The 25,901-nt window shown below is 26.8% G+C and overlaps 3 protein-coding genes and 1 long non-coding RNA gene across 7 annotated transcripts in view; 2 read left to right on the forward strand and 2 right to left on the reverse strand.

The window, feature by feature from the left end:
* Positions 1 to 10,860, forward strand: part of LOC123268731 (adenylate kinase isoenzyme 5) — a 40,141-nt gene extending 29,281 nt beyond the window's left edge. For 2 of the 4 annotated variants that reach the window (XM_044734073.1, XM_044734076.1), the window contains 10 exons: positions 188 to 355; positions 583 to 693; positions 3,384 to 3,526; positions 3,850 to 4,032; positions 4,495 to 4,614; positions 6,316 to 6,451; positions 6,517 to 6,797; positions 6,885 to 7,049; positions 9,475 to 9,757; positions 9,966 to 10,860. In XM_044734073.1, coding sequence (XP_044590008.1) covers positions 188 to 355; positions 583 to 693; positions 3,384 to 3,526; positions 3,850 to 4,032; positions 4,495 to 4,614; positions 6,316 to 6,451; positions 6,517 to 6,797; positions 6,885 to 7,049; positions 9,475 to 9,757; positions 9,966 to 10,297 — 1,922 coding nt within the window. In that variant the 3' untranslated portion in view covers positions 10,298 to 10,860. The remainder of the gene's footprint in view (positions 1 to 187; positions 356 to 582; positions 694 to 3,383; positions 3,527 to 3,849; positions 4,033 to 4,494; positions 4,615 to 6,315; positions 6,452 to 6,516; positions 6,798 to 6,884; positions 7,050 to 9,474; positions 9,758 to 9,965) is intronic. The other 2 variants (XM_044734075.1, XM_044734074.1) reach the window with 2 other exon arrangements.
* On the reverse strand, positions 1,117 to 12,097 carry LOC123268732. The gene is made up of 3 exons (XR_006510277.1): positions 11,600 to 12,097; positions 5,291 to 5,298; positions 1,117 to 1,127 (listed from the first exon to the last, which is right to left on the reverse strand). It is a non-coding gene; the product is annotated as an uncharacterized LOC123268732 (long non-coding RNA).
* Positions 12,098 to 18,153: 6,056 nt separating this feature from the next.
* On the forward strand, positions 18,154 to 22,164 carry LOC123268568 (replication factor C subunit 3). The gene is made up of 5 exons (XM_044733777.1): positions 18,154 to 18,345; positions 18,532 to 18,669; positions 20,287 to 20,452; positions 20,534 to 20,852; positions 21,779 to 22,164. Exons 1-5 carry the CDS (start codon positions 18,259 to 18,261, stop codon positions 22,134 to 22,136), a joined length of 1,068 nt encoding a protein of 355 aa, XP_044589712.1. The 5' UTR covers positions 18,154 to 18,258; the 3' UTR covers positions 22,137 to 22,164.
* Positions 22,165 to 22,190: 26 nt separating this feature from the next.
* Positions 22,191 to 25,040, reverse strand: LOC123268570 (succinate dehydrogenase cytochrome b560 subunit, mitochondrial-like). The gene is made up of 6 exons (XM_044733781.1): positions 24,906 to 25,040; positions 24,739 to 24,781; positions 24,594 to 24,650; positions 24,322 to 24,521; positions 22,515 to 22,657; positions 22,191 to 22,434 (listed from the first exon to the last, which is right to left on the reverse strand). The coding sequence occupies exons 2-6, from the start codon at positions 24,756 to 24,758 to the stop codon at positions 22,327 to 22,329; spliced, it is 528 nt and encodes a 175-aa protein (XP_044589716.1). The 5' UTR covers positions 24,759 to 24,781; positions 24,906 to 25,040; the 3' UTR covers positions 22,191 to 22,326.
* Positions 25,041 to 25,901: the final 861 nt, after the last annotated feature.

Raw genomic sequence — 25,901 nt, forward strand, 5'->3', positions numbered from 1 at the left:
CTGCAGGGCTAACCGGTTTCCAGATTTTTTTCTGTAATCAGTTATCAAATCAACTTTAGTCGATAATGAACTATAAAATACACGAAATAAAATTTATCTTCTACATAAAAATAATTGCTGCTGCAAAATAAATTTTATCAAAACTTTTTACTAAAATTAAAACCGTTTCTGTATTTTATGATTTTAGATCAACAAAATGGATCGCAGGTGTTCGAAGATAGCAATGCTCAGAGTGTTGGAAAATGGCGAGGCGAAGCGGGACTTTTGTCAACACCACCGAATGGACGATTTCCTACTCAAAATATTGGTCCTGTCAAATTTGAACCTCCTACAGTTCCAGTCATTTTTGTACTTGGTTAGTTTAATTTTTGGTTTAGTTTAAAATTTCCATGCATATCGTTATCTTAATCTAATCATAAAATTATGTAATATTAATAATAATAATAATTATTATTATTATGTTTTTTCAAATAAATATTTAATTAGTATTTCCTCGCTGATCATGTGAAAATCATTATCATTAGTGTAGTACTAAATAATCCGATCAAAATATTAACATTATATTTATATTTTAATTTTAAGGTGGGCCAGGCAGTGGAAAGGTGACGCATTGCGATAATTTAATTCAAGAAAAAATAGGAATAACGCACATAAATATGACCGATTTATTGCAACAGTACGCGATTGGTAACGGTAATGATTTTAATAAATACTATATTGCTTTTATTGTTTATTTAAACTAACACGTATACATTAAATTAATTAATTATTTATATTTTTTTTTCTTAAAAAAAAAAAAAAAAAAAAATTCATTATATTTTTACATTACATAATACAATATTATGAAGACTTATACCCTAGACCGCGAATATTGTATGAAAATCGATAACTCGGTGATCGATCGTCCGTGACAGGATTCATTGCCCGTCGTTGTCACGTATTCTAGAGAGCACGCACGTGTTTATAGTAACAATAATATATGTCATCATCGTGATAGTAATTTAGTAACAATGATTTTGGTGCATTTTTCTGACAATTCCAATGCTTAAGAACTATACTTTGACATTTCTTCTCTAGAAAATAAAAAATTCATAAAATTTTTATGAAGAACTTCTTTTTCATTTTGACTACTCATTCCATTAGAAAATATTAATTCAAAAGGATTCTCAATAATAGAATATTATATTATATTATAATAATTTATAATCTCTTGATACAAAAACACTCTTTCGATAAAAATTAAACCTACATTCGTCAAAAAAAGAATTTTATTCAATTTTCTCACACACATTTGTTTTAATATTTTTATTTTTATTTTATATTTGAAGAAATAAAAAAATTATTTTTTTTAGTTTTATTAACAAAATTTAGAGAAGTGTCAGTTAATGCTGGTAATTTTAACATTAAAAAATTATAAATATTGAAAATTTTTAAGAAGTAATAAAAATTAATATAAAAATATCTTTTTTTTATTGAAAAATTTTTTACTTTCGAATAATTAAAAAAACTAAAATAACATTTATTTGAATTTTGTTGAATAAAAAAAAAACAATACAATTATGTTTTTTTATAAGAATTTAACTATCTCAATAATGATAGTTGTAATTAATTACCAAAGACCCTACTACTGACTATTTTATTGAATCAACATCCTCATTATTGACCTCATTTTATTTTACGTAATTAATTAATCATCTATTCGATGGGCATTGAATTTTTCATTTAGTTTTTACCTTGTAATTATAACTTAATTCTAAATCATCAAATTAAATATTAATTATAATTACAGCAGACAAAATTTTACTGTTTAATTACTTTTTTTCAATAATCAAATTATCTGTAAAAAAAAAATATGTACTAAACACTGTTAATGATTCTAATTCTAAAACATAGAAGTAATATCATAATAGGTCAAGTGCAGTGCCTCTAGGTTCTATTTTTGATATCATTTCAGTCAAACTTTCTATTTGTATTGTTATGAATCACTCTATATAATCTACCTTTTAAAAACAAAAGCATCCAATGAATAGCTGTGTTATTAAAACCTACATGGAAAAAAGAAAACTCGAAAAATTACATTATAAATAGTAATAAGTGTCCCGTCGTATTAAAAACTAGAAAAATTACAGTTCGAAATAACATTTTTCTTAAATTCAAACTTTAAATGTTAATTTTCAGAGCTTTCAATGTAAATATTACATTCTACAATGTAATTCTTATAAAATCTGTAATAGTTACAATCTGAAACTGTAATTTTTCCAGTTTTTATCACGGAGCGCCACGTTACATTACATAATGTAATTTTTCTATTTTTCTTTTTTCCGTGTATGAATTTTTATTTTTAATACTAAAATGTAATGTAATAAATAACAGAGTTAAATATTTAACTGAAAAAAAAAAAATACGAAAAGCTACAGGCCATTTCTAAAACATCCTGCCACTTTTAAATTCAAAGCATTTTAAACTTAAAATATTAATTTGGATGCTATTTTGACCTCAAAAATATAGTTTTGTATATTTTGAGCCGTTCGAGAACAAAAACCTCGTCATTGATAGGAAAATCTTAATGTTTGAAATTTTTGGACATCTATAACTGTTTAAGGCAGCATTCGATGCAAATTTTTTAGAACTCAAAATAAATATGGTGTCAAAAGTTGATTGGTTGAGAAATTTTGAAGTCATCTAAAAAAAAAAATATATATGTATACATATATATTTTATATTTTTATGAAACGGCTCTACCGATTGACTTCAAAATATAATTAGAGCTAAGTGTCAATGAACTCTTTCGATTAATGTTTCACGTATCTTCATCGATTAATTCGTTTTTGAGATGTATATCGAACAAAAAAAAAAAATTTCATTTACTCACTCACTACTATAATGAAAAAAGAAAAATTAAAAATTAAAAACTAGAGAAATTATAGTTTTAAATAACATTTTTATAAATTCAAGTTTGAATGTTAATCTTCACAGCTTTAAATTTAATATTTATATTTTACAATGTAATTCTTACAGAATCACAATCTGAAACCATAATTTTTTTAGTTTTTTATATGAAGGGCCACATTACATTATCTAATGTAATTTTTCCTTTTTTCTTTTTTCCGTGTAAGTATCTAGCCCGGGATAGTCAAAATAGCTACCTAAGATCTCAGAACGTGAAGATCTGATAACTCATCTTTTGAAAATTGAACAAAAACCAATAACTTCTTAATCTCTAAAAATCACTATTTATCTCAACAGTAATAATTTTAGAATAAATATAAAAATAATATAATATATTATCGTTAAACATTTTATTTATAAAAAAATATATATAGCACAATACTTAAAACACAAAAATTTGGAATTTTTTCAAAATTAACAATCTTATTTTCTAGACATGCAAGATTTTGGACTTCTTAGTAGTAAAACTGTTGCTGAAGTACTCATGCTAGAAATGAAAATGTCACCAAACGCAAAAACTTTCCTTATCAGTGGGTATCCACGGAATATGCGTGACGTAGTGGAATACTCAGAAAAGGTAAACTTTGGAATAATTATTCTTTTTTCATACAAATAAAACAAATTTATTTAGACGTACTTTTACTAATGAGGTTTAATTTTCATTATGTTCACTCGCAAGATTGACATTTTATTATCTGTTAAAATGATAACTAGCAAAAAATAAATGTAAAATAAACAGAAATATTTTGACCTGATTTACTTTTCGCCTTTCAATAATTTAGACGGCGACGACTATACCTAATCGAACTGCCATATTCTACTTAACCACGTTTATTTTTACAGCTTTAATGTTCTTAAAAATATGTATTAGCATATGAAGCTATATATTTAATGTTATAGATCCAAGTAATAAATGGCGTAGTTCTAGTATCTTGGAGGCAGGAAGTTCTAGAGCGACAGATCGATTATGGTGCTCAACTCGGTCATGTAATTCTGAGTTTGGCACGAATGGAGCTTAAAAATTTTTACAGAAATGTCATGCCTGTTGCTGAATACTTTGACAGGAATGGAATTCTTATTGAGGTAAATCTGTTGTTTTCTATTTTTTTATTTTTTTTTTTTTGTAAATTTATTTTCTTGCTTTGAAACTACACAACATCTTAATGATACAAAAATCAATCAACCACATGACAAAAAATGACCAAATATTAATATTTATTTAATATAGAAGTATGAAGAAATAAAACCAACTGATCAGTTAAAATCTTTCATTATGTTAATATTTAATGAATTCGTGGAATAATCAATGTTGTGGAGCGTAACGCTCAGGGTTGAGTCAGCTTAATATGAACTTTATACTACGTTATCGTTGTTGTTGATTGACCCCTTGAAAAGTTTTTTAATATTTTATGAATTAGTTGTTTATGCCCTACTTTGAATTAGGGATACCCTGTTGACATTAATCGACATGTTTGCCTACTGTCAAGAAGAAAACACGTCAGATTTTTGTTGTATAATTATATTTAATAATAAAATACTCTATAGGTCAATGGTGAAAGGAATCCAAGTGAAGTTTATGTTGATTTCCGTGAGGCGATAATACAAATCCTCGGCTCCCCTGAATTAGGATTCAGGGACAGAATGCATCAACCACTAGAAGCAGAGGTTAATTTTATTATATAGTAACAATTATTGCACGACTCTAAATGCGAAGCAGAGTGCTTCACTGTCAAAAAATTTTTCCTCTTCTGGAAAAAAAACCTTTTCTATCAATCATGGCCCTGATTCAGAAAAATGATTTGAAATAATTGCTTTCACGTTAATTGTATATCTATATAGTATTCAAATCCAATGCATTTAAATCATTTTAAATCATTTCAAATTAGATTTCTTAAACAGGGGGGTTACGGAACTTTAAAAATACGTCAGTTTGACAAACAATCCTTTGTCATTTTTGTTTCTTCTTTCAAATAAAATGGTTGATATTGAAAATCATCACCTAATTTGGCATAGTTTTATTATGATTTACAGTTGATAAAAAACTAAAATCATCTTTTATAAATCTTTGTATATGATATCTTCGTCATAGTAAAGTCACATGAGCGTTATTTACAGCTGACTAACTTTTAAAGTGAATCGGACATTAATTTAAGGCAATTAATGTAAAGATGAAAAGTTGAATTTTTTATTTATTGTTAATCGATATTGAATATGTATAAAATAATTTTTTGAAAATAAATCTGGTTAAGAGTTTTTGAGTAATTAGTTATAAAAAATCGGACTTTTAACACGTAGTTTATAGTAAATGTTAACCGAACACATTTATTTCAAATAATCTCACCAATCCTACTAAAGATAAGTAAACGAAAAATATTTATTTATATAAATAGCTTCTTGTAGAGATTATGTTAAAATAAAAAAAAAATATTCTGACATAGGGTTTTGTTAATATCTTAATAAAAAAATTTTATATTTACAAAACAGCGATACATGAATAAAAGCGATAATCTGTAAGAAAGGCAGCCTTGGCAAATAAAAAAAAATAGCACAAACTATAAGTCGCGTCCAATCCAGTTTAATCGAGTCGACAATGTAAAAACGTATACAACAAAATACCGCGAAATTTGAGTATCACACTTATAATTATAATTACCGAAGATGACATTTTTTTTTTTTTTTGAAAAAAATTTAACAGTTAAAATTTTAAAACAAACAAATTGGTAGAAAAAAATACTTATGGCATCGAATGAATATCTGACTACGAGTTCAATTTAAAAAAAAATTTTGATGATTGTTCGCACGTGAGAATCATCCGATTTTTGGCCATACAATCAACATAATTAAATTTTTTTTTAATATTCAATTATTTTTTGTCTGAAAATTCTTTGAAAATAAAATAAGTTGAAAAAAAAATTTTTTTTTTCATGTCAATTTTTTAAGTTTGAAAGAAATTTTTGTAAAAATCTTAAAGATTCGACAAGTTAAGTTAAGTTGTTTGATTTCACATGTCAAATACAAAAAGAAATACCAGAAATTACTACACTTATTTTGATAAAATTTATCAATGTTTTTCGGAAAGCGTTTAAGTTTTTTTTCAAAATTAAAAGCATTAAAACGAATTAAACAATTTATTGACAAGGTTTATAATTTTCTCTTAAATGCACCGTGCGAAAACAAATAATTTCATGTAATTAAATATACCAAAAAATTAATTTTTTTATTTTTTAAGGACAAAAACAGAGTGATCCTCCCCTCCCAATAAAAAAAATTTTTTTTTATTTTGTTCGAGATTGAATTCAATAACGAGCATTATGACTTAAGCATTTTTATAAGTTCTAAATGTTGATGATTTTTATTAAATAATAGGTTAAAGTAGAACGGACACAACCATCTTCCGGAAATTCAAATCATATTGCGCTACCATCACCTACAACACGAATCAATCCAGCAAAAACGGCTAACAAAGCGAGGAAAGGACTTCCTAGTTTCATTTGGGTCATTGGTAAAATTTTTTCAAAAAAATTTACAGTTGATAAAAAATTATCGACTAAAATTATACATATAAAGATTTACACGTAGGTGGACCTGGAAGCAATAAGTCAAATTTATGTGCTCAAGCAATTCGCAATATGCCTAGTTGGTCACACATAAGTATAGGTAGTTTATTCCGAACAATGGCATCATCCAATTCAACTATAAGTGACTCCATTGTTGCTGGCGAGATGATTGCACAAGATGTCGTAATGCAGTTAGTAGAACAACAAGTTCTCCTCAATCGCGATCATGATGGGATTGTAATCGATGGATTTCCCCGCGATCTGAATCAAGTTCAAGAATTTGAGAGTAAAGTTAGTTTTTTTATTATTACATCAATTTATAACAATAATTGAATTGTTGCTATTAGAAATTCTAAAAACTTAATTTTATGTTTACAGTTTGGGCAAAAGCCAACTTTGGTCCTTTTAGACTGTTCTAAACTTCAACTCGGTCGAGGAAAACTTGATGATAGTGTTCCAGCATTCCGAAAACGTCTAGAAATCTTTCGCGAAATAACATTACCAATGTTGAAAACTCTTGATAGTGACAATCGATTAATAACTGTAAGTTTTATTCAATAGTTTGTTAAGATTCATAAAAATAACATTTTTTAAAATGAATATTATTGTTAATTTCCACTATATCTTCATGGAAAATTGGAATTTTTGCCAGCTTTGAATAACAAAATTGGCACATGCCTATGATTATTTAATTTGTTTCCCAGTAATATAGATCTATTCTACTTTATCTATAATAATAATAATAATGACTCTATCAATTAACCTCTATAGAGTTATTATTTTAATTATGTTATAACTAGTAAATTCTACTTCCAGTTCAGATGAAATTTTTTACAATGCATAGAGAATACTCAAAATTAAATGATAAGCCAACTTTTCGATCAATTATGAATCATAATATCTAAATATAGTCAATACTAATTTTTTTTTAATTTTATTTTTTAACAGTACATTGAACCCTACAGCAATGCCAATAAGCGGGTTCCATAAGGAGAAAAAAAAAGATAACAATTTTATTTTTATAATGAAGCTTATGCATAATAATATAGTAGTAAGTCCATGTTTGGACTAAAAGTCCAACATAAATTTTTAAATAATTAAATAATTAAATAGGATGCACTGAATCAGTGTCTGTTTGACAAACATAGTTTCGCAAAACAATCAACATTATTTATCTCATAAACATCAAGGCTGTTATCAATATTATAAAACTTGTTAAAGGCATACATTAAGCGATATATAGGAGCAGAAGTAGCAAAGTTAGTACTCGTAAGTGGAAGGTGAAAGGGAACACTACTTCTCCAGGTCGGAGTTCTAAAAGTTATTGATTCTAGAAGTCTTTGACAATCCACTTTTCCCTGTATCAGTCGCGCCAAGAAAATGGCGCTGGCACAAAGACGACGATCTTCTAATGAAAGCATTTTAAATCTACGACAAAGTTCTTGCTTATCTGAGCCCGGTTTAGGATAAACTCGATTAATCTTCCATGATAAAAACTCAAGAAATTTGTGTTGAACTTTGTCGATCTTATTGCTGTAAACATCATAGATAGGAGACCAGACCACCGCAGCATACTCAAGACGCGACCTGATCAGGGAAAAGTAGATAGATTTAATGGCTTTGATTGTTATTAAGTTACGACTAGATCTGGTTACAAATCCCAACATCTTCCACGAGGAGGTAACTACTGCACTAATGTGAGGTTGAAAGTTTAATTTATTATCGAAGACAACACCCAGGTCACGATGGACAGACACTCTCATGATCTGGGTGTCTCCAATGTAGTAATCAAAAAGTATAGGCGACTTATTTCTATGGTATGACATTATTTTACATTTATTGTAATTTAACATTAAATCATACTCATCACAAAGATCAACAAATCGATTTATAAACAATTGGAGTCTTGAACAATCCCGCACTGATCCAATAGTAGCATAAAGTTTAGTGTCATCAGCAAAAGCATCAATCTCACAGTTTAGTTGACTATTTCTTAAACTAGATAGGACATTGTTTATAAAAATTATGAACAACAGGGGACCAAGGTTGGAACCCTGTGGAACACCTGAGGTTGATTTAAAAACTTTGGAAAATTTTCCCTCAAAAAGTACTTTATTCTTTCTATCTGATAGGTAGGAGGATAATAAGATAACCAAGCCCTCTGGGATACCCAACTTGCCCAATACTTCGACCAGTCTCCATAAACTAACCCTGTCGAAGGCGTTCGAGAAATCTGTATATAATGTATTGGAAGTTGAGGCTGGAAGATTGAGATAATATAATATATAGGATTTATGAAGGAAAAATATTATTGCAATTTATTGTCTTTATTAATAATAAACTACTCTAGAATACACAAACGAATACATTAAAGATTTATACAGTGTAGGTACTCGATAATATTATAACACAAAGGTGGACCGTTCGTCACGGGAGTTCAGTTACTAACTATGACCGCTGGCAACCCAAAAGTACCGACAGTACCTCAGGTCATAAAATTTACCCTTCCTTGCATCCAAAATATAATATGTCCTGACATCACTGCATCTACAGTGTCGTTGCTATTTTCAACATAATGTATCGACTTGGAGATTTTCCGCAAATGAACAGTGTATATATTTTGTAAAACATAAGAGATGGGTTACAGTTGATCTGCAGGGGACAAATCCATGTTGTGCCGGTGAAAGAGTATCTTTAAAATGAACGTAGATTTTAGTATATAAGTAGATTTCAAAGACCTTCGAGAAAGCACATAGAATGGAGATGGGCCTGTAATTAGAAATAAGAATACTAATAAATGAATTAAAGAAAATTTTCTCTATAAAAAAGAGTAATATCATCGGTTGTCAATTATTTTTAACTTCCGGCTAAGAAAATTGAAAATTTTGAGGTCTTAGGAAGCTTCCCCGAACATTTATTTATATAAAATAAATAATTTTTTACTGAATAAAATTTTATTATAATTCAGATCGATGGAGACACAGATGTACCTTCAGTTCAACAAGAATTCGAAGCAACTCTTTATCAATTGATGAGGCAAGTGCGCCGTAAAGAAGAAGATAATTCACGAGATTTCGCAATATCAACGCCAGTTGATAGTAACGACGATAATAAATCTAATGTATTTGAAACTGACAACATCAACTCCAACCATCAAAAAACAGAAATGCCAAATAGACGATTGAAAAATGGTGTTAACACAATAAGCAACCATGTTATCAACAAACAAAAAAGTAATCATTCCTTTAAAGGTATATAACTTTCATTCTTTAATAAAAATCCATAACTTTGTTACTTAATTAAAGTTATTTTTCTTCGATTGCTGGTCAGATTTATTACATGTATATTTTGTTTATTTTGTTCAATTAACAGCTTGTTTTATTTAAAACATTGCCTCGTTTATGTAAATGAAAAAATCAATTGTTATATAAAATAATTAAAATAATAATGTTCTTTCAGTGAATAACATAATGAATGGAGTAAATCATCGAGGAGTTAAGAAAGAAATAGGATCGAAAATTCGTGACGCTGTAGATGAAAGCGCTCGAATTACAAACGATGTACTCAAGTCTTCTCGAAAAAATGGCAATCACGTTCATTTAAATGGCGCAGCTAATGGAGCATCGCGAATATTTCAAAATGGCATCGGTCATTTAGCAAATGGAATCCCTCCGGGAATTAACCGCATAGCACCAGCACCTTCTAACGCTACTATTAATACTAATAACAAAGAACCTATAAAGAAGATGTATAGTGAAATGAATGGTTATCACGAAAATCTTCATATGTAACTAAAAAAAATTATATTTTTAAGAAATATGCCGATAATTTTTAATACACATTTTTATCGCTAAATGTAGACTAACAGAGAATTAATTAAATATCATAAGAAATAAGTGATAGTTTTGATAGATGGATCGGAAACTTAATTTATGTTCCATGCGTTGAAATATATGAGTATTATATTATACAATACTAAAAAATTAACATTGTAAAAACGTTATTTGATTAATTTTACAACGAATATTTTGAAATATATTTGCAAAGAAGAAAATTATTTTAGATATATTAAAAATATACATCATGAATGCTGTCAATAGTTACGTCATAGGTACTTTACAAGTACCTATTAAAAGTTAATCAAAATGATCTAATGTTATCATCAGTAAAATTGATCAAAGATTGTGGTAAATGATAACAACTCAAGTACAAAGTGTATTTGTTAGTGTGATGTCAGTATTAATTGTAGTTGTTAAATTATAAATAAATATATAAAGGTATACAAAGAAGTATAATTTCGAGAGTTAGTTTTTTCTAATATTATAAAATATAATTAATATATATATATATATATATATATATATATATATATATATATATATATATATATATATATATATATATATATATATATATTAATGTTATCAAGATCTATTCACAATAAAAGAGTATATTGTTAACAAATAGTTTATGCTCGTTTAGTTAGTAATATGGTGCAACAATGTAGACGATATTTTTCACGAAAAAAAAAAAACTTATAAAATAACTTACTATATGTCTACTCAGAAAATATTATTTTTCCACCTATAATATTTCTGGCTCAGAGTTATAGATGATTCATATTAGTATATAATATTACCTATTTATTATCCATCCACTAAACGGATCATAAAATTTGTATAGTCTCAAAGAATTGAAAGATGTTATAAGATGTACATTAAGCATATATGATACAGGAAGTATAAGCTATGTATTAAAGTGGCGCAAAAAATCCCAATGTTTTTTTACAAGTCCTTCACTTAAAAAAAAATTAACGTAATTCAAAAAATTTTGAACTAATAAAATTATTTTGAAGAATTTTTTTTTAACCTAACAAAAAAGTTCTTGAACTAAGAAAAATATTTTAGATCAAGATTTTTTCTGCTTGATCTAATTCTTTAGAATGATTCTGTTCAGTCGAAATTTTTTCCCTTGGATCAACTCAATCATTTTATCACTTCATGAAAATAAACTAGGTTATCGTGTTCTAAAATTATTCAAAATTTTTTTCATCTAAAAAGTGTACTTTAAATGTTTTCAAATGACTTGTTAACATGAATATCCAACAATTTAAAATTTTTTCCTTCAAATTGATATACTTCAAAATAGACTTCCTCATATTCTTTTTTTTTATCCTTGCGAAACTTTCAAAAATTATTGTCTCACTTAATTACAGCACTATATTAAATTCAGTTCACTCGAAAACATATGAAGTACCTTTACTTTCAAAATTTTTTAAATTTTTATCAAGTTTTTGAAATATAAATATTGAATGGGAAATTTCAGAATATATGTATAGTAATTTTTATCATAAAAATGATCGAATAACGAGAAAAAACTTTTTAAACCATAATTAATTATAACTTGTTTTTACAGTAGGCTAAAAAAATAATTGATTTTTGCTATAGTAAATAATTAATAAAGGAATGTAATTAATAAAGGAAATAATGTTTATCACTTACATTTTAGAAAATATTTTTGATAAGGACTCTTACCAGTAAATTACGTAGGTTGACCCTAAGAGTAAATATATAAAAATAAATAAATATACACTTATGGAATTGAAAACAATATATCTTAAAAAATGCACATAAGTTATTATAGCACTTTATATAAAAATAAAATTTTGTTAGTTAAACACTATACAAAGAAACACAATTAAGATTATTAAGAAAAAAAATCAACAGTTCTCCGCTGGCGGATTTTTCATCAGATTAAAAATAAATGATAATTATGATTCTATTTTTTAAGAAACATATAACATATTTATGGTATAAAATACATATATAAAATTATATTTTAAACAGTTACGTTAGCTAATCTTTCACCATCATACTTGTAAATTTATGATAATTTTATTTTCAACCACTTGTTGATGAAAGTTACATTTGCAGTTAAAAATTTTCTCACGGATATATATATCATTAAAAATTTTTTCGATTAATTTATTGCTTATCTACAATGTTCTGATGAATCGAACATCTATAAATCCACTCTTAAATTCATTTTTCTCACGATTTTATCCAAGTGCCAAAAGAAATTTCTTAAAAAAATTTTCTTTTTTCATCGTAAATTTGATATACATTTTTCATAAAGAATTATAACTTAATTGTAAACTTGCAATGCAATTAATTTCCCATATATTGTTTTCCTAGCTTTTATTAGTCTATTTTTTATTTCATTAAACCCAACAGCAAAAACTAATGAATGATTTACTAAATCCGGAAATTTCACAAAGGAAAAGAAAGCTATTGAAAAATAATTCTATTGTTTCGTTAAAAAAAATACAAATTTTACCACAGTTTAAAAACAATCAATAAATTTACAAATTTATGTGACAAATTTTCAATTGCACTTGTAATAGAAACAAATCCAATACGTCGGTAAATTTCAGTATACTCAAGTAATTGCATGCCTTAGAACGCGATAGCGTATGAGAGTGCTCTACTCGGTATGCCACTATATAACCATTTATGAAATATTTTTAGATGATGAATTTCAATACAATTCTAGAAGTAACTAAAAATTATCATGTCAAAAATCATAATTATTGCTTTTTTAATAAATAATAATATAAAAACCAATTCTGTGTAATTAATGTAAAAACTATATACCTCATTGTTTGTAATTTCATACATTTATTAAAATTTTCGATTATAGTGTAGTCCTAGAATATGTAAGATCAAGAAATCTATTAATCAAATTAGTAGCGATCTTTGGAATCGTGTAGTATTGTAAAAATAACCGTCCAGTAATGACACGCAAATATTTGAATGAGAAAAATCAAAATTTGAAAAATTTTCGTAAATTAAAATGCATCGATAATATAATCTATCATATTATGATATATGCACAGTTTATATTACTTTAAATAATATAACATCCGAAGCAGCGATGTCAGATAAAATTATTCTATAAATTTTATAAAATTATTTTTTATTACCACCAAAAGTCCATACGACGAATTATTAAGAAAAATAGAAATATTGTACATGTGATACTTAAATTTTATGGATGATTTTCTTAAATTGTTCTTATATTCAAAAAATTAAAAATTTGAACCTTTTAACATTTAACAAATATGTTTATAAAAATAATGTTATCAACTTATTTTTAATTATTCATGTATGCATATGTATTTATTGTACTCAAATAATCCAGGAAAAAATAACTTGAATTTTTGTGAATTCGACTAGTAAAAAATTTCTAAAAAAATTTATTAGCTCCTTATACGATAAATCCAAAATACTTTTTCCTGGAATTACACTTTTTCTAAGAATATACACTGATAAGAAAAATTAAGGAATATAAAAAATAATTCTGAAAATTTCAAAATACTACGATTTTTTATTCTTTGTGTCCCATAGCTTGAAATTTATCGTTTTCGCCAAAAGTCACCTTTTCATCTTCTATCCATATTTCAAATTATTAAAATGTTTAAAATATTTTTTAATGCAATGATTGATATTTTCATTTTTAAAAAAATGTTACTTATCGCAGGAAACACTATACTATTTTTCTTTGACTTTTCGAAAAAGGAATATTTTGCTTTGATTGACGATACCTTCGCGACAAATCATCATACATGCTTTTTAATTAACTTACACGGAAAGATTAGAACCCGACTGGTTCGTGTTCTGCACCAGACTCAGTCGTGTGCAAGAAAAAATGGAAGAAAAATTAGTTTACACCAGACTGAGTCGGGTGCTGCACCAGGATCCGTGCATAATAACCGCTCTGGCACCGCACACGACTGAGTCTGGTGCAAAACACGAACCAGTCGGGTTCTAATCTTTCCGTGTAAATTGAACATTCATTTTCTTAATGAACCTTGATACTAAAATTTCAAAAAAAAATTTTTGAAGCCTACGGGCTTCCTTGAAAAAAAGTAAAAATTTAGTAAATTTTTTTTTTCCGTAATTTTCTTAAGATTACTCCGGAATCGTTCATGATGTAAATCTTTTATGGTTAGTTGAAAATCACCCAAAAAATGTGGAATTTTTTTGATATCCTTTACTCTTTCTGACTAGTGTGTTATTGTTATTATTAATGTTATAAACAAAAATTTAGTTCTAATTATTTTATTGCGAAAAGTGTATCGCTTCTGATCTCTAAAGTTTATAATTTTGTTTTTTAATTATGAATTTATAAAACTAATAAAATATATTTAAAGTATAATATTCAAATAAAAGAAATTTATAAGACTAAAAAATTATATTGTAAAAATACTTTTTATACCGAAGTCTTCTCCTGAAATACATTTGTAATTATTTATAGGAGACTGATCTATGTATAAGTTGTAACATTTACTTCTTTTTTTTATATTAATTCTAACTGCTCCTCCCTTAGAAACTTTAACGATTTAAGACAGAAATTTCATTAAAATGAAAATTTTTTAAAAATTCAAAACTGCAAAAATTTTTCAAAGCATAATGATTCATAAATTTTTGTTACAAACTAAAAACCATTCAGCTTAATTATTTAACCAGAGTATAGAGTAAATACATACACGGAAAATAAATTGTGGTAGTGGCAACACAACTGTAGTTCCATTTACCGCAGGCTGTAGTATAACCTAAGACAACTCCAAACTGTGGGTAGATTTACTCCAATATTGTAGTTAAGCGTTAACTGTAGTAAAAAGTAAGATATGCTACAGCATGCGGTATTTGTAACTCTAATTGTAGTTCAATTTACTTAATATGCGGTTAACCAATTGCATAAAAATAAACGGTATATAACCTAAATTTTTTATAGTTTATTAATAATTAAAAATTACTTACTGAGTCAGTTATATATAATAAATATGGTAATTATTTGCAAGTGGGGTTCATCCATGTTGGGCCATATTTTTTTTTTTTTTTTTGATCAAATTGATCATTTTTTTTTAATTGTTCGTTTTTTTTGTATTTTTCAAAAAAAAAAAAAAAAAAAATATATTAAAAACATCAAAAAAGATAAAATAGAAACTTTATCCAAAAAAATGAGAGCCAATTTTTTTTCCAACTTTTGATGGCAAAAAAGCTGTCGAAATCTTTATTTTTTTCTCTCACGACATTTTTTATCATATATACGTCGTAAAAACAAACAGAATAAAAAAAAATTAAATAATGTTAATGCTTCACCTAGATATGGCCAAAAATAGGGTGGACCCTACTTGTACATAATTACCCTAAATATATTTGGGTTTTAAAAAAGTATGAATTTAAAAAAAATGTCTGGATTTTTTTTTTTTTAATTTTTTTTTTTATAAAAATAGAAGAATTTATTTGTATTAAAAAATATTTGTTAATAATTAAGAAATCATTTATTAGAGACCAGTTTTTAGTATTAAACAAATATTTCTTAGTATTTAAAATAATTTGTTTGTATTTAATAAATCTAATATTAATTTATTAAATATTAATGAATCTTTTTAAATACTAATAAATATTTGTTAAAGACTAAAAAGTGGTCTCTAATAAATGATTTGTTAAATATTAAAAAATATTTTTAACTATAAACAAATCCTTCTATCAGTGTGACGTTTAGTATTTTATTTACAGATGATTATTTATGAGACGCTATAATAAACGAGTATACTAACAAGAGACTAACCCCAAATTGGCGAAATAGCGGGAACGGTTCCTTCTGTAGTACTTTCAACTCCCACGTGGAGTATTTGTTATTGCAGTGTGCAGTAGAATTTACCGCAAGATTGGAGTAAATTCAACTTATTGACTTAGTAAAATTTGACACATATTGAGTAACTGTTATCACTTATATGATATTTGTAACTACAGAAACATTTACTGCAATCTTGTAGTAAATGATACTGCACATTATTTTCCGTGTAAGTAATCGTTGACCACTCAAAACTTTAGTCTTCTAAAACGTTTATGTCAACTAGTAATTGTTAAATTTTCGAAACATGATGTACTATGTACTTTATTCCAGTTTTCATCAAAATCATAATAATTTACTTCTGTAAAGTTAGCCTTATCACGGTCCTGCCCCTGATTGAAGCTACTGTTAAAACAACTTCTCCTCTTTATACTTTTTAATATAGAAAAAGTTTGAATGATATTAATTTTTCTAAAAAAATGGATATAAATTGATGAAAATCTCAATTTTTTTCTTGCTCTAATCGTTATTGAGTCACATATAAATTCCTAGACATCAATATTCTTCATTTGAAATTTTAATCTTTATTTATATTAAAAGCTCCACTCTGTGGAAAAAATCTGATAAAATTTTATCTATTTATAGTACATTACACATCTAGGGCAGTAAAGTAAGAAATGTCTCAGATCACATGTAATTGTTGTCCGAGGCGAAGCCGAGGTCAATAAACAGGTGATCTGAGACTTTCTTACATTACTGCCCATGGTGTGTAGGTAAGTATATTATTTTTCTCCTCGGCGGAGGCGGAAAGCGACAACTTCGTTTAGCGCAGCGGGACGAAAATTGACGCTTTCCGCCCGGAGGTGAGAAAAAAAAATGAGCTTTCAGAAAATGTTTTGCATTTATCCACGAAAAACCTTGCAGAAGCTGATAAAATATGATATACCTTTACTGACTTTAAGATAATACCAAAAAAATAAAAAAGCAATTACATTGAAGTTATCATTTTTACATTTAGGTGACGTAAATTGAATTTTTTACTTCTTAAAATTACAAAAGTTAAGTATTTACAGAGCTTTATTGTTCTTAGAAGTTGCAAAAATTAGTATATTACACTCCTAGGGCAGAAAGTTTGAGATTTCTGCACTGTGCGCCATGATGCCCGAGGCGTAGCCGAGGGGATCACGGCGCGCAGTTCAGAGCTCTTAAACTCCTGTCCGTGTGGTGTATACTATTTTTCTTTATAGCCGGTCGAAAATACGTAAAATATCTAATGTCTATCCTCGGCCTCACCTCAGCCAACAATTACATGTGATCTGAGACATTTCTTACTTTACTTCCCTAGGTGTGAGTGTAATATACTATTTATAGTCCCAAATAGGTATTCTCTTCGAACCGAAGAAGAAAATTTATTAAATAATGCATTTCGTAGGTACTTCTAACAGACTGCATTATATTATCCTTATTATTTGCAGAACAAATAATAAAAAAATGTTAATAAGCTTTGAAGCTTTGAGCGGAAAATGAGCCTTATAGTTTTTTTAAATATAAAGTATATGTGATGATGTACGTACGGGTCGTCCCAATACTGACCAGCTTGATAAATAGAGATGCTTGTGGCGGTCTGAGCGCCTCGACGCCACCAATGGCCAAGCCTGGTACTAAAATACGCCTCGAAGCCATCATCGGCCAACACCGGAATCAACATGAGTGGCGCCAACGTACCTGACTAGAACTAAATTATTATGATTATTACAACTAACAGACGCTACAGCTATAGCGTTTCCAAAGAGAAATTATTAATAACTAATTGTTATCTAATAACTAATTATTATTTAATAAAATAAATTTGATTAATTTACATATCTGTGTGAATTATTGTAGTGGTAGTAAACTAACCCCCTACATGCTACATTCGAGTCTCGACATCTACCAGAAAATTCTCTAAGCATGAAAACAGATTTTTGGCGCGCTCACAGTGTCATTGTGTACATATTATATTCAGTTATGTATATATTTTGTATCCTCAACTGAATTTACGTTACGTTCATAGAATAACAGTTGTTTTTCTAAGTTTTTATTTTCATAAATAATATTATTTGTATTAATAATGAGTTTGTGGGTGGATAAATATCGTCCTTCTAGTCTTAGTAAATTAGACTATCACACAGAACAAGCGGAACATTTAAAAAATATGGTAATTCTACAAATTAATTATACAAATTAATTATAGGTTATTTATTCAATGTGAATTATAATTCAAAGTAAAAATAAACTATTTTCTTTATTATTTACCTCGCCAATCTATATTAACAACAATTAATTAGTATTTCGTCCTCTTGATGCTTTTTTTACATAATAATAAAATTAATATTTTTATTAGGTCCAAAAAGGTGATTTTCCACATTTACTAGTTCATGGACCTCCAGGTGCCGGCAAAAAAACACGGATAATGGCAATTATTCGCGAACTATATGGTCCTGGAGTTGAGAGACTAAGAATGGAACCAATGCAGTTCGAAGTATGCTTTTATTAATTATATTAAAGTTAGCAGTCACTTGACTATTTTTTAATTTTATTTCACAAAAAAATTTGTTCTAAAAAATTATTTTAAAAAAATTGCATTTTTAATTTTTTTAAATTTCTAAATGTCAATTTTTTGTTTTTCATTTTTTTGCCATAATTTATTTGTTACAAAAATTCTCAAAATTATTAAATATCTGCCAAGTTAATTTTCATCTTTTATTATTTTTTTATCTCATGTTAAGCTAAAAAATTTTCTATTTTCATTCTTCAGTTTTTTTAAAAATGAAAAATTATTTTTTTCTAAATTATTAATTAGAAAAAAATATTGCTGAATTTCCTACACTCTTTCGAATTAAAGCTTGTTATAAAATGCTGTAAGAGCGCAGCTTATGAAAGCAATGATCGAAAGTAAATAAATAACTGCTAATCTCTTTTGAAATATTTGTTTATTTTTAGTTGTTATTATTGTATGGCTTGATTTAATTATTAAAAAATTTTCTCTAAGGGCCATAATTACAGAAAATATACATAGCGAGTATTAAATTGTAATTAAATGATATAATATAAAATGATTTTTCAACATTTTTAATATTGACTAGCAACGACTAAACTTTTTCAAAGAATAATTTTAACTAGATAATTTGAAATCATTGTATTAGTCTAGTACCACTAGTTCAGATGGTAATTAGTTTCATATTTTAATTGCAGTTATTAAGAATGATTTTTCAAACGTAACAGTTCTACAAGTAGGTTCGTATAATATATCATTTATACGCACATCACGATCTTTTACAGAGGAAATTGTAAAATCATCATGTAGCAACCTATTATTATTATTATTATTCAAGTGTAGCATTTTTTAAACAACACACATGATCAGATATTTACGACAATTTTTTAGTCAACCAACCAAGCTTTCGCCTGTATGGTATGATATAATCAAATCCCCGAACTCTGTATATAAATATAATACATGTATTAAATTTCATTTGAAGTTTAGCTTGAGCCAAGAACCTGATAATGGCCATATTATTAACAAAACACTATTTTTGCTGAATACTGTCATAGAAATGGAAATAATAATAATAATAATTTATTACCAGAAAATACAGATATTTGAAAAAAAAAAAAAAAAAAAATACATAGTGTACAATACAAAATATCTGTCCTATAGAGATGATTTCCATCTGTACATAGGACTAGCATAGTAATTTATATCCATAAAGACAAGTCATCAACATAACAATTTGAACAATTAAAACTTAAGAACTTATTAACTCAATTTATTCTGTGGTTTGTTTTAACCATTTAGTTATTTCCAACTTAATAGATTTTTTAGCACCGCATAACATATTTTAATTGTTTGGCAACCTATTGTAAAATTTCATAGCAATATAGCTAGCACTTTTACACGAAATAGTTTTGTTCCTCTTTGGCATTTTAATAGACTTGTTCTTTATGTTTACAACTATATCTTTATGTTTAAGCTTACACTCATTATAATGTGTCATAATCGAATTTAAAACAAAAAATTGCCTGATATTCAATACATCCTTACTGTTTATTTTTTTAATTAGTTTATTATTTTTAACTAATATTTTTTATTTTTTAGACACCATCAAAAAAGAAACTTGAATTGATGACTATAAGTAGCAATTATCACATCGAAGTAAATCCTAGTGATGTTGGCATTTACGACAGAATAGTCATAATGGATTTAGTAAAAACAACCGCTCAAACTCATCAAATTGATATTAATGGCCAACGAGATTTCAAAGGTAATCTCACTTTCTTTTCTTCTAAATGAATAATAATTAATAAAATAAAATTTTTTACTAAAACGTTGAACTTGATTTAAGTTGTTCTGTTAACAAACGTCGATCAGTTAACTAAGGATGCTCAACATGCTCTTCGAAGAACAATGGAAAAATATATAACAACTTGTAGATTAATTCTTTGCGCTAATTCAACATCACGAGTTTTACCAGCAATCAGGTCTCGTTGTCTTGGAATACGAGTCCCGGCACCAACAAATGATGAAGTAAAATCTGTCCTTCATGGTATTGCAAAAAAAGAAGGAATTAATTTACCTGATGAATTAGCTTCTAGATTAGCAACTGCTAGCGGGAGAAATCTCCGACGAGCTATTTTAATGCTTGAAGCATGTAAAGTTGAACAGTAAGTGATATTTCATAGATAAATTCAATTAATTTTTTTTTTAATTTACAAGTGATAAAAAATTAGTCAAAGCTTGCAAATATTTTCTCCCAGAAAATTTTGCACGCCTTATTAGCAAAGCGTTGAGGTTGTGCTCTACTCTCGACATTTCAAAAAAAAGCAGTTTTCTCGAAACTGAAATTGATTTTTTGTTGTTTATATCGCACTTACAGGTTAATATGAGTACAATCATATCAATTCAAATAATTGTCAGGCACATAAAATATATTTCAATAACAATTTTTTTGTTTAACATAGAAAATAATAACATTAAACAATCTTTTCTGGACGTCCGTGTATGGATGGGTGTATGTGACAGGGAAATTGGTCGAAAAAATGATCGTAGCAGAATAATTTTTTTTTTATTATCTAAAGTAACACATGACGGATTTTCTCAATTAATATGAGCGTTCAATTCACTGTCGTTAAATTATTATTTATAAAAAACTAATATATGACTGTGGATTTTTTTGTATATCTATCTATACATTTTATTATAATATTTTTTTTCCTCACCTTAGAGTTATGGCGCCACTAAACCATAGCAAAGTTCTCTGTTTTTTATTATTTTGCTTTTTATCTTTTATTTTAATCAACTTTATTGTGAAAAATGAGATTGTTAGGCGTTCACTTTAGGATTTTCCAAACTTTTTTATTATTTGCCAGGATTGCAAATTTATTGATTCAAATATTTTAAGATTCATAATTAATTTTTAATTTGATTTTAAACGGATTACAAAGAGAAACAAACATTAATTCGAGTGCTATTTTTATAATTATTCTAATGTATGATTTGCAGCCCCGTTGCTCTCGAATTTTTATTATAATGTTTTTTTCTTTACCACTAATCTTATAAATTTGTATTAATTAAAATAAATCATGTTTAGATACCCATTTACAGCAGATCAACAAATTACAGAACCAGACTGGCAAAGTTTTATTAGAAAAACTGCAGCAATGATGGTATCAGAACAAACACCAAGAAAATTATTAGATATTCGTGGTAGACTTTATGAATTACTTACACATGCCATTCCTTGTGATTTAATATTCAAAGGGCTTCTACAAGAATGTATAAAAAATTGTGACTTACAATTGAAAGCCGAAATCGTGTTGGTAGCTGCCGAATTTGAACATAGGATGCATCGAGGATCAAAAGCTATTTTTCATCTTGAAGCATTTGTTGCAAGATTCATGACTATTTATAAAAAATTTATGGATGTGGCTATGGATGATTTTGAATAAAGTTTTTATTTTTTATTTTCCTATAATAGTAATGGTAATTACTTTTTCAGGTAATTTAATTTAAAATAAATATAACTTGGTAACTTCTATATTCAGATTATTATATACATAATCATTTTAAATTAATTATTAATTACTCAACAATTTTTAATTAGTTTTACGAATATTTTTTATTTAATTATTAATAAAATTAAAATATTGCAGCTAACAGGAACGCTGAAGCAATGGAAATACCAACAACTGCCCATCCAGTACCATAAACGTGCTTGATTGTCAAAAATAATCCTAAATCCCAGTTCTTTCAAAAAATTAATTATTAAAATTTAATATTTAATACTGTTATATATTTATAAAAAATAAATATTAATTACAACTTACCAAGTGGCGTATTCCATTAAAATAATGGTACGTAGCTGGTAATGCAAGAGCAAATTTTCCAAGGAACAGTATTGGGGATGGTAAACCTATAGCATTCACTGAGTCAATTAGACAACTCATGCCACCAGGATGGAAAAGTTCCGCTGTGGAAATAAAAATTATACAGTACAAACTCGTGTTCTCAATAATAATTAAATCAAAATTGTATAGTTCCAAAATAGAATATAGAGTGATAAACTGTCAACTGATATAATCAAAGTGTACTTATAACAATTGTATCATATTTAAGTTGTCTATTAATAAACATTATTGAATCTATCAGGAAAAATTATAATTGATGAGATTAATTAGGATGAAGATTTGAGTATCTTTCTATGGTAAACCAATTAAATTCATTTTAATTTTAATAAGGTTGCATAACCAACATAAAAAAAAAATTCAAGTAATTTTCATTGTAAGTATTAAAAAACAATTAATTTATTCATTTCGAAAATCAAGACTACATCCTTTTGAGCGTCTTTTAACCCTAGACTGGTCAATAAACGGGACCTAACGACTTTGGTCAGGTGATGAGGGATTTGCCGCAATGCTTTTAGAGCGTAGTGTTACCAGTTCATACACGTTTGACAGGCAGAGACTAGAGGTGTTTTCGGCAACACCGCGGACAAAAAACTACTTACGACTCTGGTCAAGCGATGAGGAAAGCCCCGCGAATTTTTTTTCAGCAATTTAACGTTTTTGAAGATGTTTGAAAAAATTAATATATTCTAAAATGTTCAAGGAACAAAGTCAAATTTTTTTAAATAATTTTAGTAAATATTTAAGACGTATTAAAAAAAATATAATTGAGCGCGGCGTCACCCTCATACGTTGACCAGTCTAGGGTTAATAGATCGTCCTTATTTATAACTAATATATCATAAAAAATGTACTATTCATGAATTAAATATAAATTTTTATTCTTCAAACAAATCGAAATGTGAATTTTTACCATAAAAAGATTGGGCTTATATTAGAAATTAAATATCGACATTTTAGAGATTTTAAATGATCCTTTACTAAAAAACAAAATAAAATATTAGCTAATCGGTGATTATAATTAGATTTTAATTATTTTAATTATATTTATAATTAGATTTTTTATTCTTACATTTTTGATATCCAGCATTTGATAAATACTTTATGATATTAAAATAAACAGACACCTAACCATTTTTTTTAATTAAATAAATGAGTCCTAAGAAAATATTTTGAAAAATTACATTCATACTTTTTTATAATTTTAACGTATGAAATTTTTTTTTATTTTTTTCATCAGAATTTATTTGTTGAAAAAATTCTTTAAACTTGTCAGATGTTTACGTTAAGTTCAGTATCAAAATATTTGGATTCTATGTATTTTATATTTGTAATAAATAACTAAACTAACATAATAATTTCTAAAACTGAGAAATACTTTAAATATTTCAATTTAATAAGTAACTTATTTCATGATACTATCAAACGATTGTAAAGAAATATATAAACCACTACATTGAAAGAATATACAAACCACAGCTTTAAAAATTTCTTCGTATTACTTTCGAATTTTTTCTCATCACGATTCAATTTTTAGGCATTCAAAAATAAATTTATAAGTATCTTCTGTATTATCTCCTGATTATAATATGTACCAGGAAAAAAAAATACTTAAAACGTAGAGAGTAAAATGGAGACAAGTATTGGGTACTTGTTTTCTTGTTAGTACTACATAAACAAGTGCTTAGTACTCAGAAAAAGCAAGTGTAAGAATTTCCAGATAACTTACTTAGTCCAGACGCTGTTGCATAATAAGCTAACATCAATCCAGAAGCTCGATGAGAGAGCGAAAGCATAGAAGTCAATTGAGGTTTGTAAATAGTTAAATGGGGTGACAATGGTCGTTTCAAACGATGATTTTTTTCAGAATAAGTTTCACATGCTGTAGCAGCCGCTGACTTAGATACAGTTGAAGAAATATTTAATGAACTAAAATATACAAAATTTTTTCTTTAAGTTTATTTCAAAAGTAAACAAGGTTATGTAATAACAAAATTTTACCTAGATTTGAACAATCCTCTGATATGACTGATCTCTAAATTATTTCGACATAATAATCTGAAAAATAAATAAATAAATTATTGCTAAAATTTAAATTAAAAATTATCATTAAAGAAAGCATATTTTTGAATAAATAATTTATTACCTCGTATAATTAAACGCCATTTTTTACACTAAGCTCCTGTACCCTGAAAATGAGAATAATTCGTAAATGTTCGTATATATGTAATCCAAAAGTATTTTTCAATATATAGTAATTCACGCCATCAATTTTTTAATGTCTACTTTGTTTACAAAGTGAGAAAAACTTACCAACAAAAATATGCTATTACAGCAATTTGAAATAAGCGAAAAATATACAAGCCCAATGATAAGAATTAGGCTGAAGTTCCATGTAACAGTAAAAAACTTCATTCATAGTATAGCGAGAGAGAGCTAAAGATAGAGCGATCCATTATGTGAACTTGAGAAAACTGCGATCAATGAACAACACTACTTAGAGCAATTAAATCTTATTGGTGGAAAAACTCTTTAACGATTTTTTAAATTATATCACATTTGCACTTAAAAACTGCATCGAATATTGCAAGTCCGAACAAAATCAGTTAATTTGTTCAAGAGATGTAGTAATATAAAATTTTTTTAAATTTAATTTCAAACGTTTTCGCTTCTGCAAGAACTTTATTGACCATAACGTTTACAAGTTGGAAATTTTGAAAAGTAAAAAAAAAAACACCAAAAAAAATTTTCTAATTTCTTGAAAATTGGAATTTCTTTTTGTAATCGTTTAAAAATCGAAATCATAAAAAATAAAAAAATAGATTTTTTCAAAAATTTTTTATTGAAAGGACAATTTTAGACATTTAAAAATGTACAACGAAGATTCCAAATATAAAATTTGGGGCAAATAAAACATCTGTGTAATAATAAATCATGTTTTCTAGAATTGTTTAAAAATCGTCTAAAATTGTCCTTACAGTGTTCGTAAATTATTCTAAAATTATCCAAAAAGTGTTCTAAAATTGTTTAAAAAATGTTTTAAATTTGTCGAAAAAAGTGTTCCGAAAATATTCTAAAAATGTCCAAAAAATATTACAAATTTGTCCTAAAAATGTCTAAAACATGTTTTAAATATTAATTTTCGGATAAATAATTCAGCTGTGTAAAAACAAATCAAATCTATTTTAAAATTGTTCTAAAAATGTCCAAAAATTATCCAAAATATGTTCTCAAATTATTCAAAATGTTCCACAAAAGATTCTAAGGACATAATTTTTACTAAATTGTTTGAAGTGTCTAAAAAGTTTT

The sequence above is a fragment of the Cotesia glomerata genome, linkage group LG7 (genome assembly GCF_020080835.1).
Source record: "Cotesia glomerata isolate CgM1 linkage group LG7, MPM_Cglom_v2.3, whole genome shotgun sequence".
NCBI classification, from domain to species: Eukaryota; Metazoa; Arthropoda; class Insecta; order Hymenoptera; family Braconidae; genus Cotesia; species Cotesia glomerata.

Bases quoted from the DNA above. Each gene is read 5' to 3' on its own strand.
- LOC123268570 (XM_044733781.1), bottom strand. From the start codon at position 24,758: ATGGCGTTTAATTATACGAG. The intron at 24,651-24,738 runs GTAATAAATTAT...TTTATTTTTCAG, and splicing joins ATGGCGTTTAATTATACGAG to ATTATTATGTCGAAATAATT. The intron at 24,522-24,593 runs GTAAAATTTTGT...TGTATATTTTAG, and splicing joins AGAGGATTGTTCAAATCTAG to TTCATTAAATATTTCTTCAA.
- LOC123268568 (XM_044733777.1), top strand. From the start codon at position 18,259: ATGAGTTTGTGGGTGGATAAATATCGTCCTTCTAGTCTTAGTAAATTA. The intron at 18,670-20,286 runs GTATGCTTTTAT...TTTATTTTTTAG, and splicing joins TGGAACCAATGCAGTTCGAA to ACACCATCAAAAAAGAAACT. The intron at 20,453-20,533 runs GTAATCTCACTT...ACTTGATTTAAG, and splicing joins TGGCCAACGAGATTTCAAAG to TTGTTCTGTTAACAAACGTC.